Source organism: Strigops habroptila, chromosome 7 (genome assembly GCF_004027225.2).
Source record: "Strigops habroptila isolate Jane chromosome 7, bStrHab1.2.pri, whole genome shotgun sequence".
Lineage (NCBI taxonomy): Eukaryota > Metazoa > Chordata > Aves > Psittaciformes > Psittacidae > Strigops > Strigops habroptila.
In genome coordinates this window covers 15,007,454-15,025,278 of record NC_044283.2, presented here as the reverse complement: position 1 = coordinate 15,025,278, position 17,825 = coordinate 15,007,454, and the positions used below count along the sequence as shown (strand labels likewise).

Below are 17,825 nucleotides of genomic sequence, written 5' to 3'. Positions count from 1 at the left end.
CCGGGCATTCCGCGGGGCAGCCTCTAGGTGGGGCAGCCAGCCCGCCGCAGCCGGGGCGGCCCGCGGGGAGCGGAGCGGGTCGAGGGCCTGCCGGGCTCCCCGCGGGGAGCCGCATGGGGCGGGGGGAGCTGCGGTCGTGGGTAACGGCGGGGTGGGTGCTGTAAAACGGAGGATCCAGCACAGTGTATGGGGTTTAGCTGCTGCCAAACCGCGCAATGGCGGGTGCGGAGCCCTTGTCAGGGGTGCGGGAAAGGTGGAAGTCGTTCCTCCGCCGGCAACATTTCAGGCTCTGCCCTGCCCGCCCCGCCGCCTCCTCCCGTGTCCCCCGAGCCTTTCACTGCCTTTCACCGCCCCGTTTTACCCCCACATGCCCGAGGGGGGCCCGCAGCCGCCGCACGCCGAGGCCAGGGGCCCTTGTCCTCCAATGCTGCCCCAGCTGAGTGAGGCCGGGGGCCGGCTGCGAGCCGGCTCCCCGGGCCGCTGCTCCCGCATCCCTCCCTCCACCGCTCCATCCCGCTGCCCGTCTGCCCCGGCGGGGCTGGAGAGCGGGCGCGGCGGGACCACCCAGCTGGCCCCCGGCCGCTGCAGCCTCGGGGCCCGGCCCTGGCCGGCCTCCCTCCGCCGCTCCCCTGCGCCTTACCCCCGCTGCTGCTCGCTCTCCTCCCGGCCTCCTCCCCAGGCATTTCCTCCCCTAAACAGTAGTTTTCTGGTCGGGAAGAGGGAGCAGAGATAGCCGTGGGAGAGGGGGAGAGAACGAGAAAAAAAGGAGGAAAAAGAAAAGGGGGTGGCAGGGAGAGAGCTGGGTAAATTAGCAAAGAATTACAGCCATTGTAAACTAACCGCAGGTATTTCCAAGAGCTTCGGCTCGAAACCTTGTAAATCAGGGACTTCGCGGGCTGGATGCCGCCTGTGCTGGAGCTCGGAGAGGGCTGCACCGGGGAGAGCGCGTCTTCGCTGCATCCCCGGCCCGCAAGCGATCGCCTGCTCGGCGGTCTGCGCACCTGAGCAGAGTCCCAGCACAGAAGCGGCCCAGTGCTGAGCTCATCGCCTTGGCCGTGCCCGGAGCCAAAACCACGGCTCCCGCCACCCGCACCTCCAGCCTTTCCCCTCGGAAGGATGGAGCCCTTCCTCTCTCCCCACGTCTAAGTTCACGCGTCTCCTCCGAAGTCCCAGATTTCATCTCTCGCCTCTTTAGCACCCCTTAAAACGCCCGCACAGGGCACCCTTCCAACACCTCCCGCACATATTCGCGCAAGTGGATTTCTCGCAGCTTCCCCAGATATCTCTTGCTTCCCTCCACCTCTTGAAATAAATTCCCCTTTTACAGGAAATACACTCAAGGTATTTCCCGAGTGCATCGTGGCACTGAAGTCTTTGGTGGCAGAAGCGATGGCTTTCCCGGGAAATACTTGGGTGGGAAAAAGGGGTAAGGAGTGAGTCCAAGCGGGGTTATTAAAACGGGATGGATTTGTTCATAAGGTTGAAGCCTGTTCTCGCTCAGTCATGCAAAGGTGCTCTCCAGCTTCCCGACACAACCACGCTATGAAAGCGGGATTATTTATTTCGTTGATTTATTTTCCGGGTAAGAATGGTGACCGAAAACATTTATTTCGTGCCGTAGTCGTTGATAATCAATTGTGGTGGCTTCGAGGTCTGCTGTGAACAGTCGCTCCTCTCTGCGGGTCCAAGGCGGAAAGTGCTGGCGGTGGACACATGCCCGGGAAGCAGCAGGTTGGCACTGGTAATAGGGTTCCCGAAGCAAAACCGGGTTTAGGGGACTGGGGGGCAACGTTTTGATACTCTCCAGCTCTTTATGCCGCCGCGTCACCCAGCACCAAAAACCCGCGGCGGCGAAGCGCTGGCGCTTCATTTCCCCTGTACCTGCTGGATACCCTGGCCGGGATTTTCCTCTTAGCTCCAAGGATGCCGATAGTATCTGAAACAAGGGGAGGCGAGGTGCTTGGGGCACACGGCGGTTTGGCAACGGGCCGCGCCGGTACCATTCACGTGCGTGTGATAGCTTCCAAAAGCGTCCTGTTTAGGGCCGTTTTCTTTCCGGGGAAGCACAATTTCTCGCAGATTAAAGACTGCTTTCTTTGAAACCGCGATAAATTGTCCTCTCAAACGGGTTTCAAAAGCCTCAAGGACCCAAGACTGTCCCTGACAAAAGACTGACCCCATTTTTAAATAAGCGGGGTGCGGAAAAGCCCTTTTTCGAAAGCCGGTCGAGGCCGTTTCGCGTGGACACTCGCAGGGCGAGCGGCCGGAGATTTGGGCGCTTTCCCGGCCGCACACACGGCGCCGGTCCCGGGACAGCCGCGCTCCCTCCGCGGGGCGATGCGGCACCGCGGGGCGGGAAGGGGGGTACAGGGGGTGAGCCCCGCGGGCCGCAAGGGGTTAAGGCTCGGCGCGCCCCGCCGCGCGCCCCGCGGAGCCGCATCGCCCCGCGGCGGGGAGCCAATCGCCGTGCTGGCCGCGCGGGGGCTGCCCAATGGGAAGGCGCGGGGCTGGCGCTGTCAGCGCGGTGAGCGATGACAGCGCCGCCGGCAGAAAAAGGAGAGGGCGGGCGCGGGGCGGGACAGAGCGGGGCGGAGGCAGCCCCGCGCCGGCAGGGACCCGCGGCGGCGCCCGGCGGAGCGGCGGCCCCGGCGGCCCCGGCCCTATGGGCGGGCGGGCCGGCAGCGGCGCACACAGGCTGCCCCCGCTGGAGCCCGCCCTCCCGGCTGCAGAGAAGGGCCCGGCACCGGCGCGGCCGCGGCCGGCGATGCGGTCGCCCAGCTGAAGGCGCGGCGCGGTCCGCTGCAAAACCGTGGGGGCCGCCCGCCGCCGGGCCATGGCCGTCCGCGGCGGCAACGCCCTGACGCCTTTCTCCATCCAGGCCATCCTCAACAAGAAGGAGGAGCGCGCCCGCCACGCCGCGGGGCGGCCGCCGCCTCCCGGGCCGGCCAGTGGCTGGAGGCTGTGCGGAGCCGCCGAGGACCCGCCGCTGCCATCGCCCGCAGCCCGCGCTCCGGCCCCGCGGATGCCGGCGGGCTGGGACTCGGACTCTGCGCTCAGCGAGGACCCCGAGGGCGAGCGACGGTCCGAGGAGGAGAGCGCCGCTGCTAGCTCCCGCCCCGCCGAAGCCACGGGCGGGGGGCGGCCGGCGGCGACAGAGGAGGCGCAACCCCCAGAGGCGGCGGAGCGGGACGCCGCCGGCCTCAGTGACAGCGAGATGTCGGCCGCCGTCTCAGGTAGGAGCAGCCTCGGCGGCAGCCCGTCCGCACTCGCGCGGGGCGGGCGGGAAGGTCCGGGAGGAGTGTGAGGGGGATTTGAGAACGGGAGAGGATCGGGACTTTCCACCGGCCCCGCAGTGTTGCGCGGCTGGCTGTGCCGGCGGAAAGAGCACCCGAAATGTGTTCCGCGGGGCGAGGGAGGGCGGATCGGGGAGAGCCCTTTGCCAGGCCGAGCCCGCAGCCCGAGAGGGCGCCCGGCGCTTAACGGAGAGCGGGAAACCCCGAGTGTCCCGGCCCACGGCGCGGTGGGCAACTCCCCGTCCGCCCCGTCGCCGCAGGCTGTCTAGATGTGCGGGTGCTGTCCCGCCGAAGAGCGGGGATGAGGGTGTCCCGGTGCCCGCCTGCCCTGACTGCCGTGCTCTCGCCCTGCCCGCAGATCGCAGCCCCGCGGAGGAGGAGGACGGAGCGGGCAAGTGCGGGAATCTGTTGCCGGGAGAAGAGGAGGCGGCAGCGCCGAAGCCGCGGAAGAAGCGCTCCCGCGCAGCCTTTTCCCACGCGCAGGTCTTCGAGCTGGAGCGGCGCTTCAACCACCAGCGGTACCTGTCGGGGCCCGAGCGGGCCGACCTGGCCGCCTCCCTGAAGCTCACCGAGACTCAGGTGAAGATCTGGTTCCAGAACCGGCGGTACAAGACCAAGCGGCGGCAGATGGCCGCTGACCTCCTAGCCGCTGCCCCCGCCGCCAAGAAGGTGGCCGTCAAGGTGCTGGTGCGCGACGACCAGAGACAGTACCACCCCGGTGAGGTGCTGCGGCCGCCCTCGCTGCTCTCCCTCCAGCCCTCCTACTACTACCCCTACTACTGCCTGCCCGGGTGGGCTCTGTCCACCTGCGCAGCAGCCGCCGGCACCCAGTGAGAGGCATGAAAACATACCCCGCAGCACTCCCACCACACACACTGGCAGCCAGGAAACCCATCTCCCCTCTGTCACCTCCCATCCATCCATCCATCCATCCATTCATTCGTCTGCTCATCCACCCATCCAGCTTCTCAAATCCAGAGTCCCAGCTGCAGCTCTTGGTGCCTCGGACAGTATTTATTATTATTTTATTGTTATTTTTATTATTAATATTATTTGGATGGTTCCTCACTCTCTCCCCTTCCAACATAGGACTTGTGGGCCACCCTGCCCCGACCCTCACCCTGTGCCCACCCTGCCAGCTGAGGACTTGCGCGATTCGGCACGACTAGTTCATGGTATCCATGTTGTCAGTGTATTTGGCGTAGACTTTTTGTTTGTTTGTTTTATTTCGCTTCGGATTGGTAGAGACTCGATCTTGTGCGGGAGAGAGAAAGAGAGAGGAGGGAAAAAAAGAGAGGAGAAAAAAACCCCAAACAAAACCAACCAACCCACAAAACCAAATGCAGCTGAAAAGAGGAGATCAAGGACTCCCTCAGTGGATTGTAAGGAAGATTATTTTTGACGTCTGTTTGAGTCCTTGGTCTTCCAACTCGTTGCAAACTAAGTGTGCCTTGTATGGTGCTGAATGTAAGGAAGCCTCTTTCAGATTCCCCCTGCTCTTATTGCCCATGTTATTCCTGTACTCCATGAGCCCTGGCAAAGGATAAATGTGCCACAAAAGGGTGAGACTTATATCGAAACTCCAGACTTCTTCTTTTCCTTTTTTCCTGAGATCTTTCCGTGTTCGGGGAGGGAGGAGTTACGGATTTTTCGCACTTTCCAGTTGTATTAAAGTTGTTGTTATTATTATTTTTATATTCAATGTGAATATTTCTAGTCAGGCTTTTTAAGAAATCGATGTAATGAGAAATTCTAATACCATCAGTGCCTTTTAGAGTTCTTCTGCAGCCCTTTCCTTCAGGGGTGGGGATTTCAGATCTGCTCAGCAATGTAATTACAGTCTCTTTCTTTCAAGGTAACTCATAACTCATTGCTTTCTATTTTTTCCCTTCTTTTTTTTTACCGCCTCCCTTTCTCTTTCAATGGCACTGTGCACTCAACTAGATTATTTACTTCAAATGAATTGTGAATGTTTGTAAGCTACCCGCTGTACTTTTTGGGTTTTTCTTTTTAATTTATAAACTTTAGTTTAACACTCGGATCTGCCGCTTGTGTCGTTTCTGAGAGCGGGCACGGATTTCCCCAGCGACCTTTTCCCCGCAACTGACTTCAGGCTGTGGCACAGACCACAGCCTTCCTTTCCCCATTCGCCCGCAGGCTGGCAGCGGCTCCCCAGAGCCGCCTTGCGCGTTCGCACCGGGCAGCGCCGGGGCCTCCTCCCTGCTCGGTCCGGGCGCATGGAGGAGTTACTTGGTAACGCGTGTCACGGATGGAGCGGTCTCCCCTTCTGCCAGAGAGCCGCGGTGGCCGGTTTAGTTTGCGGCTGGGCGGGTTACGGTGGGCCGCGGCAACATCGGATCGGTTTTCCCGGCGAGGGCGGCCTCTGTGCGGAACGGGCAGTGCCCGCTGTCACGGGCAGTGTCGGTTTAAAACCTTGGCGGCCCGGGGAAGGTGTGCGGATCGGCGAGCGGTTCTCTAGCTGCTGGGGCCTGGCGGGGAGCCCGGGCCTGGAGCCGCGGGCGGGGGCTCGGGCTGGGGCTGCAGGATGGGTCTGCGCCGTCCTCGGCGAAAACGGCCGAGGCCGTTTGTACCCCGACACAACCGCGATAGCCGCTTGGGGCAGCCTCCCGCCTTGGACTGACACCCCTCCGAGCCCCAGCGGCGAGACCGGGCCCTCGGCACGGTGCCGGCAGAGCACCCCGCCGCCGGCAGAGCACCCCGCCGCCGGCAGCCGTCCTCCGGCCGTGTCCGCCGGGGACAGCGCTGCCAGACGGGGCGGGAAGCTCCCCCGGGGGCAACGGCGCTCGGAGATACCGGACCCGGTGGTGGCTGCGGTAGTTTCTCCACGGCCATGGAGCCCTTTCACAGGCGGCCGCGCTGCCCGGGCGCCCCCGATCCTCCATCGCCGCTGGCTGCTCTTCCCCCACAGGGGAAACCTCCCTCGGCTCGGGCTGCCTCTGCTTGGCAGGTGAGATGCCCCCGGCTGCGCTCGGCGGTGGGGAGAAGGGCTGCGGCGGTTCCAGCCCTGGCTCGAGGCGAGCTCTCTGCTCCTAAAGCCACCAGCCGTCGTGGCACCGCGGGGACGCTTCGGATTTGGTTTTGTTCCGCCGGCGGGTCGGCGAGAGGAGCGCTCCGGGCGCAGCGGTCCAGTGCTCTAGAGCTAAGACCTTGGCGGATACGCGGGACTGACCCTTTTTCTTTTTTTCTTTTTCCTTTTTTTAACTATTTAATGTCATCCTTCCCCACAGCTTTCCCTTCTACAAAAATTAAATGTTTGGATGGCAGGAACATTTGGTAAGGTGAAGAGGAGCCTCTGCTGCCCCGCAGACAGCTCAGTTTGCTCCTTTTCTTGTCCCTGGGGAAGTTTCTCTGCCTGCAGCCCCGTGTCCACCGGTGAGGTTTGCAACCTCACACCAAACACGGGCAGCCGATTCCCACCCCAGCTTCTACGGGACAACTCGCGCCAGGGGAGGTGTAGCCCCCGGAGGGGATAGGGAGGCAAGGCGGCGGGACGCTTTCGGCGAAGCTGGCTATGCTTCCTATTGGGTTCCCCATTCGAGAGAGATTATTTCGAAGCCTTCTTCTCCCCGTAGGTCGCCGTGTTTTGTTATTTTGCTTCGTGCTCGCTGTCGGATGCAGCACTGTGGGGAACCGCCTGATATGAAAAGCAAGCGTCGGTCATGAGAGCTTCCCCGGGGTTCCCCGAGGGGTAACACGGGAGAACAGGCGGAAGCCTCGGACTATTTCCTTTGAACCCGGTAAAACTATGACGCATTTTACCCGAGATAGAAATGGGTGGAAAAGTTGACCCGAGTGAAGCTACTTGGAATTTTAGGATTGTGTTTAATATCGAATGTTTACGCATCGAGGGTGTCTTCGCTTGCCGTTGACGAAATCCGGTATTTGAGAAACGGCAGTATTTTACATCGGGGAAATTTAATCGATAATTTAGTGGAATTCTACTGGAATTTGAAGCCGTTTCTATTCCTGTTTTTACTGATAGTTTTACGATTTGAAATACAAAGCAAACGCTCTGAGGCTTTTTGTCTTTTCTCAATGACGAAATCCCTCGCAACCCGAGCGGAACTGTACCAAGGCCAAAGAAATTTTCGACGTTTAAGTCATCAGCAAAACCTGGGCTCTAAAATCCCCTCTCCACCCATGCTCCCTGCCCCCGCACCCCGAACACAATTTCAGCTTATCGGCACATGCGGCTGCGACATGAAAATAATGTCTCTAACGATATGTCCCGACTTCGGTCTCTCTCCGAAACTCTGAATCCATACAAAAGCCATGGGAACAATCTTCCATCCGGCCATGGACAAGCTCCAATCTTAAAGAAGGGAAAACAGTCGCAATAGAAAGAGGGAGAGAGAGAGAGAGAGAAACTACCGCAGCTACGAGCAATTCGATTGTTGAAATGTAATGTAAATTGTGTATATCTTCGCATATGTCTCCATAGGCGCTTGTGTTTGTGTATTAAACACTCGCACAGGCGCGGAGACCAACTCTGCAACAAGGGAGGCTGCCTATATTTAGATACGCTCGCAGGGTAATAAAACAGGAAACCACTAGAGATGTGTGTGTGTGTCCCCACACACTTGTCAGGTAGGAATCAGCAACGTTTCCCCGGGGAGAGGAGGAGGAGAAGCGGCAGAAGATGCCGGAGAGCAGGCAGCCCCCCGGCACGCAGCACCTGCCCGGCCTCCCAGGGGCTCCGGGGAGCAGGGGGCAAAGGTGGCCCGGAGGTTAAGGGCCTCTCCCCTGCAGGCCTGGGGCTTTAGCAGCCACTTTTCCACTCAGCTTCTCCTGTCAGTGGGGAGGCGACGCGCCCCGAGGGCGGCCCCCGGGCCGGGGGACGGAGAACCCGGCGGCTCCCCCGGGTCTGCAGCACAGAAACGGAGCGACGGCAGCCCCGGGGCCCGAGGCAGGGATGGTCCTCCCCGCGGGTAGAGGAGTGCTGGGAGGCTGCCGGAGAGGGGCAGCCCCAGGCAGCCCGAGAGCTGGGACCTGAAGGAAAGCCCGGAGGCGGTGGCAGTGGTGGCTCCAGCGAGCAGCCCGGGGACACCCGTTTCCCGAGGTGATGGGGAAAATAAAGGGCAGGTCTTTCTTTCTGCGTGCGCCGCACCACCGGGGTTGCCACCGCTGTCTGAAAGCCTTCCCAAAGCGGGCCCTTTCTTCTGCCGCGGGGAACATCATGATTTCCTGGGGGCAAGGTGAACTAGGGAGCAAATGAAACATTTCCCAGCCAAGCCGCACGCCGCCAACGCAGGCATCCCGCACCGCGCCGCGCTCCCTCCGCCAGGGGCGAGCGATAAGCGAAGAGGCTCAGACCGGAGACCCCGGGCCCGGCTGGGCCTGCGCCTCTGCGGTATTCCCCTCGCCCCGAGGCTGCTCCGGTGCCTGGCCAAGGAACCACGGGAACGGGCGGACTCTGATCCGCAGGTGGGACTTGTCCTTTTTTAAAATACGGTTTGTGTTTGTATTTGTATTATTTCCTTTCTTTCTTTTATTACTATTTGTTTTAAGGAAGAAGAGAATCCCGGCAATCCGCACACAAACCCCCGCTCCCTCCAGAGGGATGTGGAGTGGAGCGAAAGGGGGAGTTCACGCCCGGGCCCGCCCGGGAGCGGGATGTCTCAGTGCCAGGGCGGAGGGATGCCCCTCCAACCGTGGCAGAGGGGCCCCCTACCTGCCCGGAGCCCTGCCGGCTCCCGTGGGCCCAAGGGGACAGGCCCAGCCGCGGGCTGAGGGTTTTGACTCGGCCGCCTCGGGCCCATGGGACAGCTGAAGAACAACTCCCGCCTCTTTCCCTGGCTGTTTCCCCAGCTCTGTACCTGCTGGTCCTCAGTAACGCTGGCGACGAACTCGATCTTTGGGGAGCTCCTTGGAAAGCTAACAGCGGGGAGCGGTGGGTGCAGAGCTCTCTGGTGCGCCCGGGGCTTTTTGCCTAAAATCTGACTCGGTAGTAAAGAGGCCGGCGCTTGACCTCCCCAAAGACGCTGCTGACAGCCAGCACGGACCCTCCGCTGGGGCAGAACTGCGGGTGAGCCGGCTCGGCTCGGGGAGCGCAGGCGAGGGGCGGCTTTGGAGCTGCTGGCCACGGGTGGATGGCGACCTGCAAGGACTACCTGCTGTCTGCAAAGGAGTGCCACCAGGACTAGTGACTGATGTCTCTCCCACCAGAGTAGTGACACAGCTGTTAATAAAAATACATATCTAAGTAATAGTGCTCATAAGTATTTCAAACTTTTTTTTTCTTTCTTATAAAAAGAAGGAAAAAAAAGGCCATGGGAGCCAAAAAGGCCACACGCAGCCTTTTCATGCACGGCCGATTGACAACCAAAACAATTCTTCCACACCGAGAGAGAATGGCCAGAAACCCATAAACCGGGCGGAAAGACACAAGACGGGCTGATTTTCAGCCTCCCGGGGCTGGACGGCACCGGCAAGCGCCCTGGGGAACAGGCAGCAGGGGCGGAGGGGCCGGGGGGGGACACGGGGACAGTGCTCGGGTGTCGCGGGTTGCTGCTTTGTTTCCTAAATTGCTCTGTGGGGAAAGCAAGTCCTGCCGGCAGCGGGGATGGCTCTGAAAGGCGCTGCCTCCCCTGCCCGCGGCTCCAGAGCCCGCCCCAGCCTTTCGGCTCTGGCGGCTTGAGGACCCCGCTCGGCGCCGGTGGCCGGGCTCAGCTCCCCGTTAAAGCCGCTCGACGGCGAGACCCCCCGGCTTTTCTCCCGGGAAAGGGTAAAGCACTTTGCCTGTGGATCTGCGCTGCGTTGCGCTTAAACCGGCCGGGGAAACCCTTTGTGTCGCAAAGGACTCGAGTGATAATTAGGGATGAAATGCGCGTGGAGAGGACTAATATTATTTTTGGCCTGTGCGGGAATAATACAGATTTGCAAACCGTACGCATCAAGCCAGGCTGGCTGGAAGGGGAGGGAAGCAGTTCTGCCGGCTGCCGGCAGCGCTCGGGCTTGTGCCGGCTCTTCTGCTCGGGATAGGGAAACGAGGGACGGGACGGGTCTGGGCTTTGCCTGTTTGGCCATGGATGCCATGGCAGGGGGAGGCGGGCGGGGAGCACAGCCCCAAATCCATCGCCGGGGACTCGGAGGCCGTTTTCCCCCGTGGGGGTGTCGTGAGCGGATTTAGGTGTCTTGAGCGGATTTACCGAGGTGGCGGCGTGGCCGATGTGTTCTGTACATGGGCACAGCGCTGTAAAATGAACTTAGAAAACAAGGGATTTTTACTGGGATAATAAAAAATATATATATATAAAGGAACAATTCGCGGCTCCTTTATTCAGTTAAGAATAAAAAACAGTCGCAAACGGAGAACTTCTACGGACATACAACTTCTCAGAGAGCACAACAAGAAAAGCACATCTGCGCTCATTCGCTGGTTGCAAACACCGCTCTGCAGGGGTGCGGACTGCTATTTTGTCAAGTGACTCTGAAATTTCCTCTAATTTTCTGACATTTTACTAATTTATTGGATTAAAATAAAATAGTAAAGTCTATGGAAGAATCGGTTTTCCTCGCTTTCAGGGAAAAGCTTTTGCGTTTCGCTTTTAAACCTGCGGTCTGTGCCGCGGATTCGCGGACCCTGGGAAGTTGTGCTTAGATGTCCGCGTCAGGCTGTGGCCCGCGGCATCACAGTGGAATCGTTTACTAAAAATACCTCCAAAATACACTGAAATATCCCCTTCGTTTTTGCAAACGATTTCGCTGAAGAAGGATCAGAAACGAAGGTGCAGGGGAAAAAAATACCTACCACAAGCCCTCGCCGTAAGAGGCGAACTTTAACAGGAAAACCCGACATTTTATCTTAGAAAAAATACACGCAACCTTTCCAACGTTGGAATTGCTTGCGAGTTGCTCTCGCCCAGGGAAGAGTACCGTTTTCAGGGCGGTGGCACAGTCCGTTCGCCCGGCGGGCGCGGAGGGGCCGGGGCGCGCTGCACCCCTTCGGGAGCACCGGTGGAGCAGGTCCCCCCATGGCCACTCCTGGCCAGGGCTGGAGCAATACAGGAGGGCCAGACGTGTCCCTGGTAGGGGACGTCTTCCAGAATCACTCCCCACCACGTCTCTCCTCCGGGAGGTGCCTGCTATCTACTCGGGACAACCGCATCCCGCCCGGCTCCCTGCCCCTCGCCTCCCTCTACTCGCAACACCTTCTCCGACCGCCCGAGCGCCTCTCCCCGTCCCCGCGCCGTGAGCAGGACAGCTCGGGGCAGACCCCTCGCCCCAAGCCGCCCTGGCAGCGTGGTCGCCCCGGCGCCTCTCCCGGGCCGCTCCCGGCCTCCCGCGGCCCAGCGGGGAGGGTCTCCTCAATGCCAGGCCTGTGTATTTGTAGTTTGATTTCGCACGTCAAGGATAATTTCTTCATACAACTTAATGGACGCGGCTTGACATCCATAATGATCGCTAATCATTCAAATTATTTTTGCTAGTGCCCAGACATGTTCCAGTTGTTGTGATAGATCGCGTTTCACCCATAATGACGGACAATTACCATTTCTAATTCGCCGGCTTTTGACACCTAAATCCACCCACCATATGTGGCTGAAACGCGCTGGGCTAGGCGGCGAGGCCCTGATGACATTTGCAGCAAGCTCCTCTCCGGGGAGCGGGACACCTGGGGTGACACCCACCCCACCACCCCTCGGGGCCCCTGCGCTGCCCCAGGCTGCCGTTTGCCACCGCAAGTCGACAGCTCCGTGGTCGCGGGCGTGCGAAGGGCGAGCCGGCGGGGCCAGAAGCGAGAGCCGCGGGGAGCAAGTCGGCCCCTCCGCCTTCGCGGGGCACCGAGCTGGGCTCGGCCTCGGGGCGGTCACACGCCTCGGAGAAGAGCGGCCGGAGCCGGTGGACAGTGGCGTCCTGCAGGCTGTACCTCGCCCGCTGCCCCATCGCCAGCGCGCCCAGGGAACCCCCGCGTTTATTCGTGCTCTCAGCACAGGCGAGAAGCCCCGATCGTCCTCCACGTGGGGACACATGGCCTTGGACTGCCCCGTACGGGAGACAGAGTGAGGAGTAGCGAGGAGGTTTAGCTGTTAAAAGGGCTCGCAGTGTCTCTCCATCACATCAATAGGTTTTCCCGGGGCGTTTATCTCCGCGGTTCCCCTGGAAATCCGGTGCACACGATGGAAGGTCTCTGAGAGATCCAATGTATTCGATGGAAGCAGGACCGGCCCCTCCGGCCGTCGCCGTCCCAGCCCTAGCCCCACTTGCCCAGCCCGGCCCGGGCATCGGGGCTCCCTCCCGCTGCACGGGCAGGCATGTCCGGTGGCCCCGGCCCCTCCGCACCGGGACACGCTTTGCCAAAGCAACCGGGTGTGGATTTATCCTGGGTGATTCCTTTTAATTCTGAGTGAATGAAGGAACGAAGCAGTAGCGTTTGGGTTTACCCCCCGCAAGAAGGAAGCGCCACCGAAACGTCCACGGCACAACGTCCCTGCCAAGTGCTGCAAGGCGAGAAACCCCCGTTTCCACAGACCGGCAGGCACCGCTTGCTTTTTACCCCCCAAATATTTCTGCTGCACTAATGTTTAACATGAAACGTTTCCTTCGTCAGGAATGACTGACTGTGGCTATCCTAGTCAGAGCTGCGAGGAAGGGTAGACGGGGAGCAAACAAGGTCCTGCCGCCGTGCTCCTCTCCCTGCAGGGCGATGCTCACAGACGCAGCCCAAGGCGTAGTGCGGGCGACTGACAAGCACAGAGTCACTCGAAGACGCTCATGCTTCCACTGGGAAAGGCAGATTGGGCTGATGACCACCAGTGAGGGTGAGGGTCACATGTCCGAGCGTGTCGGGGCATTATTCGAGGCTTCGCAGCGTCTCCATCCCGTTACTGCGCTCCTTGAGAGCCTCTGCAAAACTCACTCATGATCTCAAGCCTCCCCTCACACAGCCCTTCCCCGCTGTCTTGCATATCGTTTCTCTTCACAGCAAATTCTTAAAACCCACCCAAACCCCACAGCTACGGTTTAAATTTTTATTTTATTTTATTTTGTTTTGTTTTGTTTTACTATTTTTTTTTTCCCCTTGCTGTTTCTTCCCTGGGCACCTGCGAAGAACCTGTAGCGGGCGGCAGGGCGAAAGGATGCCGCGTCCTCCGGAGGCGAAGCAGCCCGGAGGATGCTGCAGGGATGCAGGCGGGGGAGTGGCCGGGCCGGACCCCGCTGGAGGCGGCGAGAGGGAACTATCATCGGCGGGACAGTGCTGAATTTGGACCGACCGCCGGCCCGGCCTGGCCCGGCCCCGCTCCTCTGCGGGCGGCGTGAGGTCCTCACGCCCCGCCATGACCACAGCGAAATGGCCCCGCGAAGAGCAAAGACACTGAACACTGGACAGTTGGGGTGAGGACATGTGTATCTCCTAGCCCTTCTAACGGAGAAAGCGGAAGGATTTCTCCATCGATGTGATTTAAAGTAAGGACCAGAGAGATTGCCTGACTGAGGTTTCTCGGTTCCCAGCGAGGTATTTTGATTAGGAGGTTTATTTCTAGTTAAACTTTCACGGCACATCTGAGGTGTTCTTGCAGTTTCCCCAAGAATTAAACAAAATACTTTCTCAGCCCTCGATTTAGCAGTAAAGAAGATGGAAGAAAACACCAGCCCACTACACGTTACAAACTGCGAGCCACCTTGTACCGGCAGACTACCAGGGCGAGGGCTGGTCCGAATCGCCCAAGTCCTCAGGGCCCAAGCACACCGCAAGGGAAAAGGGAAAGAGACGGGACGGGCAGGGAGCCTGGGAGCCGAGTCCCTCCCCTGTAGCCTCGCTCTCTCCCCCCATGCGGAACTCCAACCCCGTGTCTTTGCCATCCTCCTCCCCGGGTGCGTTATCCCTCTGGCCCTTCGTTCTGCAGGGCCACCAGCACCGCTGAGCTCTTGGACCTGTGTCTGCCCCACCTGGATCCTCAAACGCCTTCTTATCCTCCCTCCCTTCGCCCCAAAGGATCTTCCCGATCCCAGGTCAACGAGAGAAGGGCTCGACTTGAGTGTTCAAGGACACTCAGTGGAACTTTTGCTTGGTTGCTCCTTGGAGGGTGGGGGGTCCAGAGCTGCATCGTGCAGGGGAATAGAGCCACGTCCCTCGGAGGGAGCAGGGCTGGGGATCAGGCGCTAGGAAAGTCATCAAGGACACCCCAGTAAGAACCCCCCAAACTCAGCAGAACAATAATTGTTAATGACCTCCACTGAGTTTGGACATACTGGTGTGATTAAAGGGTCTTTAAAGAACATTTCCCCACCGAGGTTCTGCCAGGTGTCTGGACTGCAGATAGGTCAATTTCTGACAGGTTTGGACTGGGGGTTTTGCAACGTTTTAGATCACATCTTCTCTACTCTGACCTTCACACGCTCACCCTCACTGATTATAGAGAGCTTCCTAAAACAAGCAACAAGACAAAGCCATTCTTAAATAGAACTAATAAACACATTTTCCCGTATGTCTTTTACAAAGACTAGGCTTTTACTATATGTGTCACTCTAGCCACTACAGAAACTAGTGATACATGAATTTGGACTAAAAAAACCAAACTACAACCAAACACAATTCCCCCCCCTCCTATATTTCTATTCTCTGCTAGGATAACCTCAGGGGAATAAAAACAATGTTCCAGCGACAGACGGTCCGTTTTCCTCGATAACTTTCCAGGACATATGTTGTTTTGTCTTAACACACTATCTTAAATCTGGAGATCTCAGAGATCTGTTTAGGAGCAATACCTGCTTCTCAGAGAGTACCGTTTCTTTATTCCTTCTACAGGGTATTTTCTAGGTATTTTTGGAACAGAAAGGTCTCTTAGTTTCCCAGCAAGAGTTCCATGTGGGTATCAAGGAAAGCACGAAGCTCCCAGTGCTGTTTGACAAGAGACCCAGCGGAACCAGCCTGCAGTCCCCCGCTGGCTTAGTACGTGGTGTCTGACACTGCCATCTTGTGTTCCAGAGTTTCAGCTATTATTTACAAAACCGGTTTAATTTGCAAAGAAAAAGGTGTAGCTGAGCCTGCAGAGAGTTTAATACATGCCTTCAAAGTGCCAGGTGCCCGTTTTATGTAACACAATAAATTTCAACATTTTAGCTTCCAGCTAAAGAGCAAAGTTTAAGCGTAACTGAGACTGCTGGATCTCCTTGAAGGATGAGCAGGGTTCTTGTGTCTATCACGATACAACTCAGGCTTTGCTGATTTATGAGGTCTCTCCAGTGGCACTTTTCTGCTAGTCATGTTTACCATCACTAGCAGAGTTTATTTATCCTTTGTAGACACAAATATGAAGGTCGTGTCAATAGTTTCCTGCATATTTTCTGCCTTTGCTACCACCACTGTAACCTCAGACAAATCTCTGCAGACTCACCAGGCAGTTTTGGTGAGTGGCAAACTTCATGAAAGGTTAAACTTCATGAAAGAAATAAAGCTGAGGAAAATAATTCAAATGAGGCAAGACAAGGAAGTTTTACCCTAGTTTAATCGTTTGAACTGACTGGCACAGACATCTGGACAGTGAGGATGGATGGGGGCAAATTGAGGGTGCTGTACCTCTTTTATACCCACTAATAAACATAAACATATTTTGGGGACCTGTAAAGGGAAAGGTAAAATGGGGACAAAAGAGGCATCTCTGGAAATGCAGAAGGGCTGCCAAATCATGTCTTTACTTTTAAATTATCTATCTTTTTTTCCTTAGAGAAGGCCTAGTGGCATGTTAAAGATAATGACCCAAAGTTTATTTAAAGTTTCCTGACTTTTTTTCCCCCCCTATGTTATGACCTAGATTACTTAAACACGGTTTTCTTTCTTAATTAAAATAAGTATAGATTGCAAATCACTGTAGCCTTTTAAAAGTATTAAAGTCATATAAGAATAATGTAATTAGAGTAAGTGATGAAAACTTTCTGGTCAGGACTTCAAAACATGTCAAATTAATAATGAACAACTTGAGTAAGGTGTTGCAAATAATGTTAATTAAAAATGTCCACGTGCAGTCCCTTTGAGGGCATGTGAATAAATATCTAACAGTTTCTATTGGGGTCTCAGTTTATACCGAAAATGAGGAAGTCTTTATAATTCATAACTATTACAGAGTCTTTCTGAATGGTCTTTCTCATATTTCCCACTGGAAACCATTAGATAATCTGTTTTTATTGTAAGAGCCAAACATTTGGCTTAATATTTTTGTTTCAGAACAGACCACAGAATCGTAGGGATATTAGCCATCTCATAATTTCTAGGGGTGCCTTACAACCATGTACATTTATTCCCGTCTTGAGAATTTCTTAAAGTTACAATCTTTGATCCTTGTTCTCCTAAAAATGTTACCCAAGATACATATAAAACAGGTATTAAAGAAGTTTCCTACTCTATGTTTCTTCATTAACCATCTACCTTACCACCCACCAATGCTGCTGATTTAAGAGTCTGCATAATTGAGTCTGTAAATTAACAAAAAAACCCAGACAGCTGAAGCAACCAAGCAGTAGATGGTACATTGGCCTTAATGTTCTCATATTAGCACATTAAACAAGCAGAAAGGGAGCTTTTAATTATGCCTATTTATTATTATTTTATTTTTAATGGTAACAAGATACATGTTTTTCCCTGACCTTCCTGTGAAGCCAATATATTTTTGGGGCCAAAGCTGAATTAAGAGAGACAACAAAAGTGTGTGGATTGAAGTATTATTCTAAGTATCTGAAAAAGACTGTAAGTAGGAAGCAGTGAACTTCAGGTGCAATCAAAACTGGTGTTCGGCGTTCTAAACTATGAGTTATTCAGCGTTTCAAACTGACAGCTTGTAAATGTAAATTTTATTAAATGCAGAGCAATAAAATTTTGTAAGTTTCTGTCATTTTGAATTTTAGAGGCTCAGATTGAAGCCTCCAGCCTTTTAAATCACAACTTGTACGAGCACAGCTCTAAAGCATTCACCATTTTTAAATGTGTGCTTTTCAAAGCCTTGTTATTGCCTTTGCTCACAAAATGTCCTTGTCAGGATCCAGGTATGCATGTCTCATATCAGTGATAGGCTGACAGGCTCATGCCCTCTGTTGTGTTTACACTGTATGTTTTATAAAGGTTTCTTCTCTTCATTCTCACTAAGCAGAAAATGAAACAGGGTTAGCAGTGATATCACCCTTCAGGCCAGCCAGATTTTCTCCTTTGATCTCCCAAAAATTTCTTATGTCTGTACATGGCAAGAGTCTGGCTCAAGGATCCTTGTTTTGCATTTGAGACAGACACTGAATGATTCAGGACAAACAAAACCATACTAACACCTATCAGTTAAAGCTGAAACCTTGCAGGGAATATTCTGGAAAAGTTTTTGCGTGACAAAGTGAGATCAGTGGAGCTCTCTGGTAACATTTTAATGGATAACAGAGCCTGAGAAGGCAGTTTTGTGTAGGCAAAGGATCGTAGGAACTTGGCCAAACAGCTCAGACATTTATGAGACCAGTTTCTTTTTCAGAAGATTACAGCTGTCACTGAAGCACCACAGTGAAGTGACAGAATTGCATAGCATCCAACAGGTT

At 56.0% G+C, this 17,825-nt stretch overlaps 1 protein-coding gene across 1 annotated transcript; it reads left to right on the top strand.

Moving 5' to 3' along the window:
* The first annotated feature begins 2,833 nt into the window (after window positions 1-2,833).
* NKX3-2 (NK3 homeobox 2) lies at window positions 2,834-4,201 on the top strand. Its single transcript, XM_030492947.1, is given in 4 exon segments — window positions 2,834-3,125; window positions 3,128-3,233; window positions 3,652-3,691; window positions 3,693-4,201. Coding segments are annotated over 4 exon segments (873 nt in total). The 3' UTR covers window positions 4,128-4,201.
* Window positions 4,202-17,825: the final 13,624 nt, after the last annotated feature.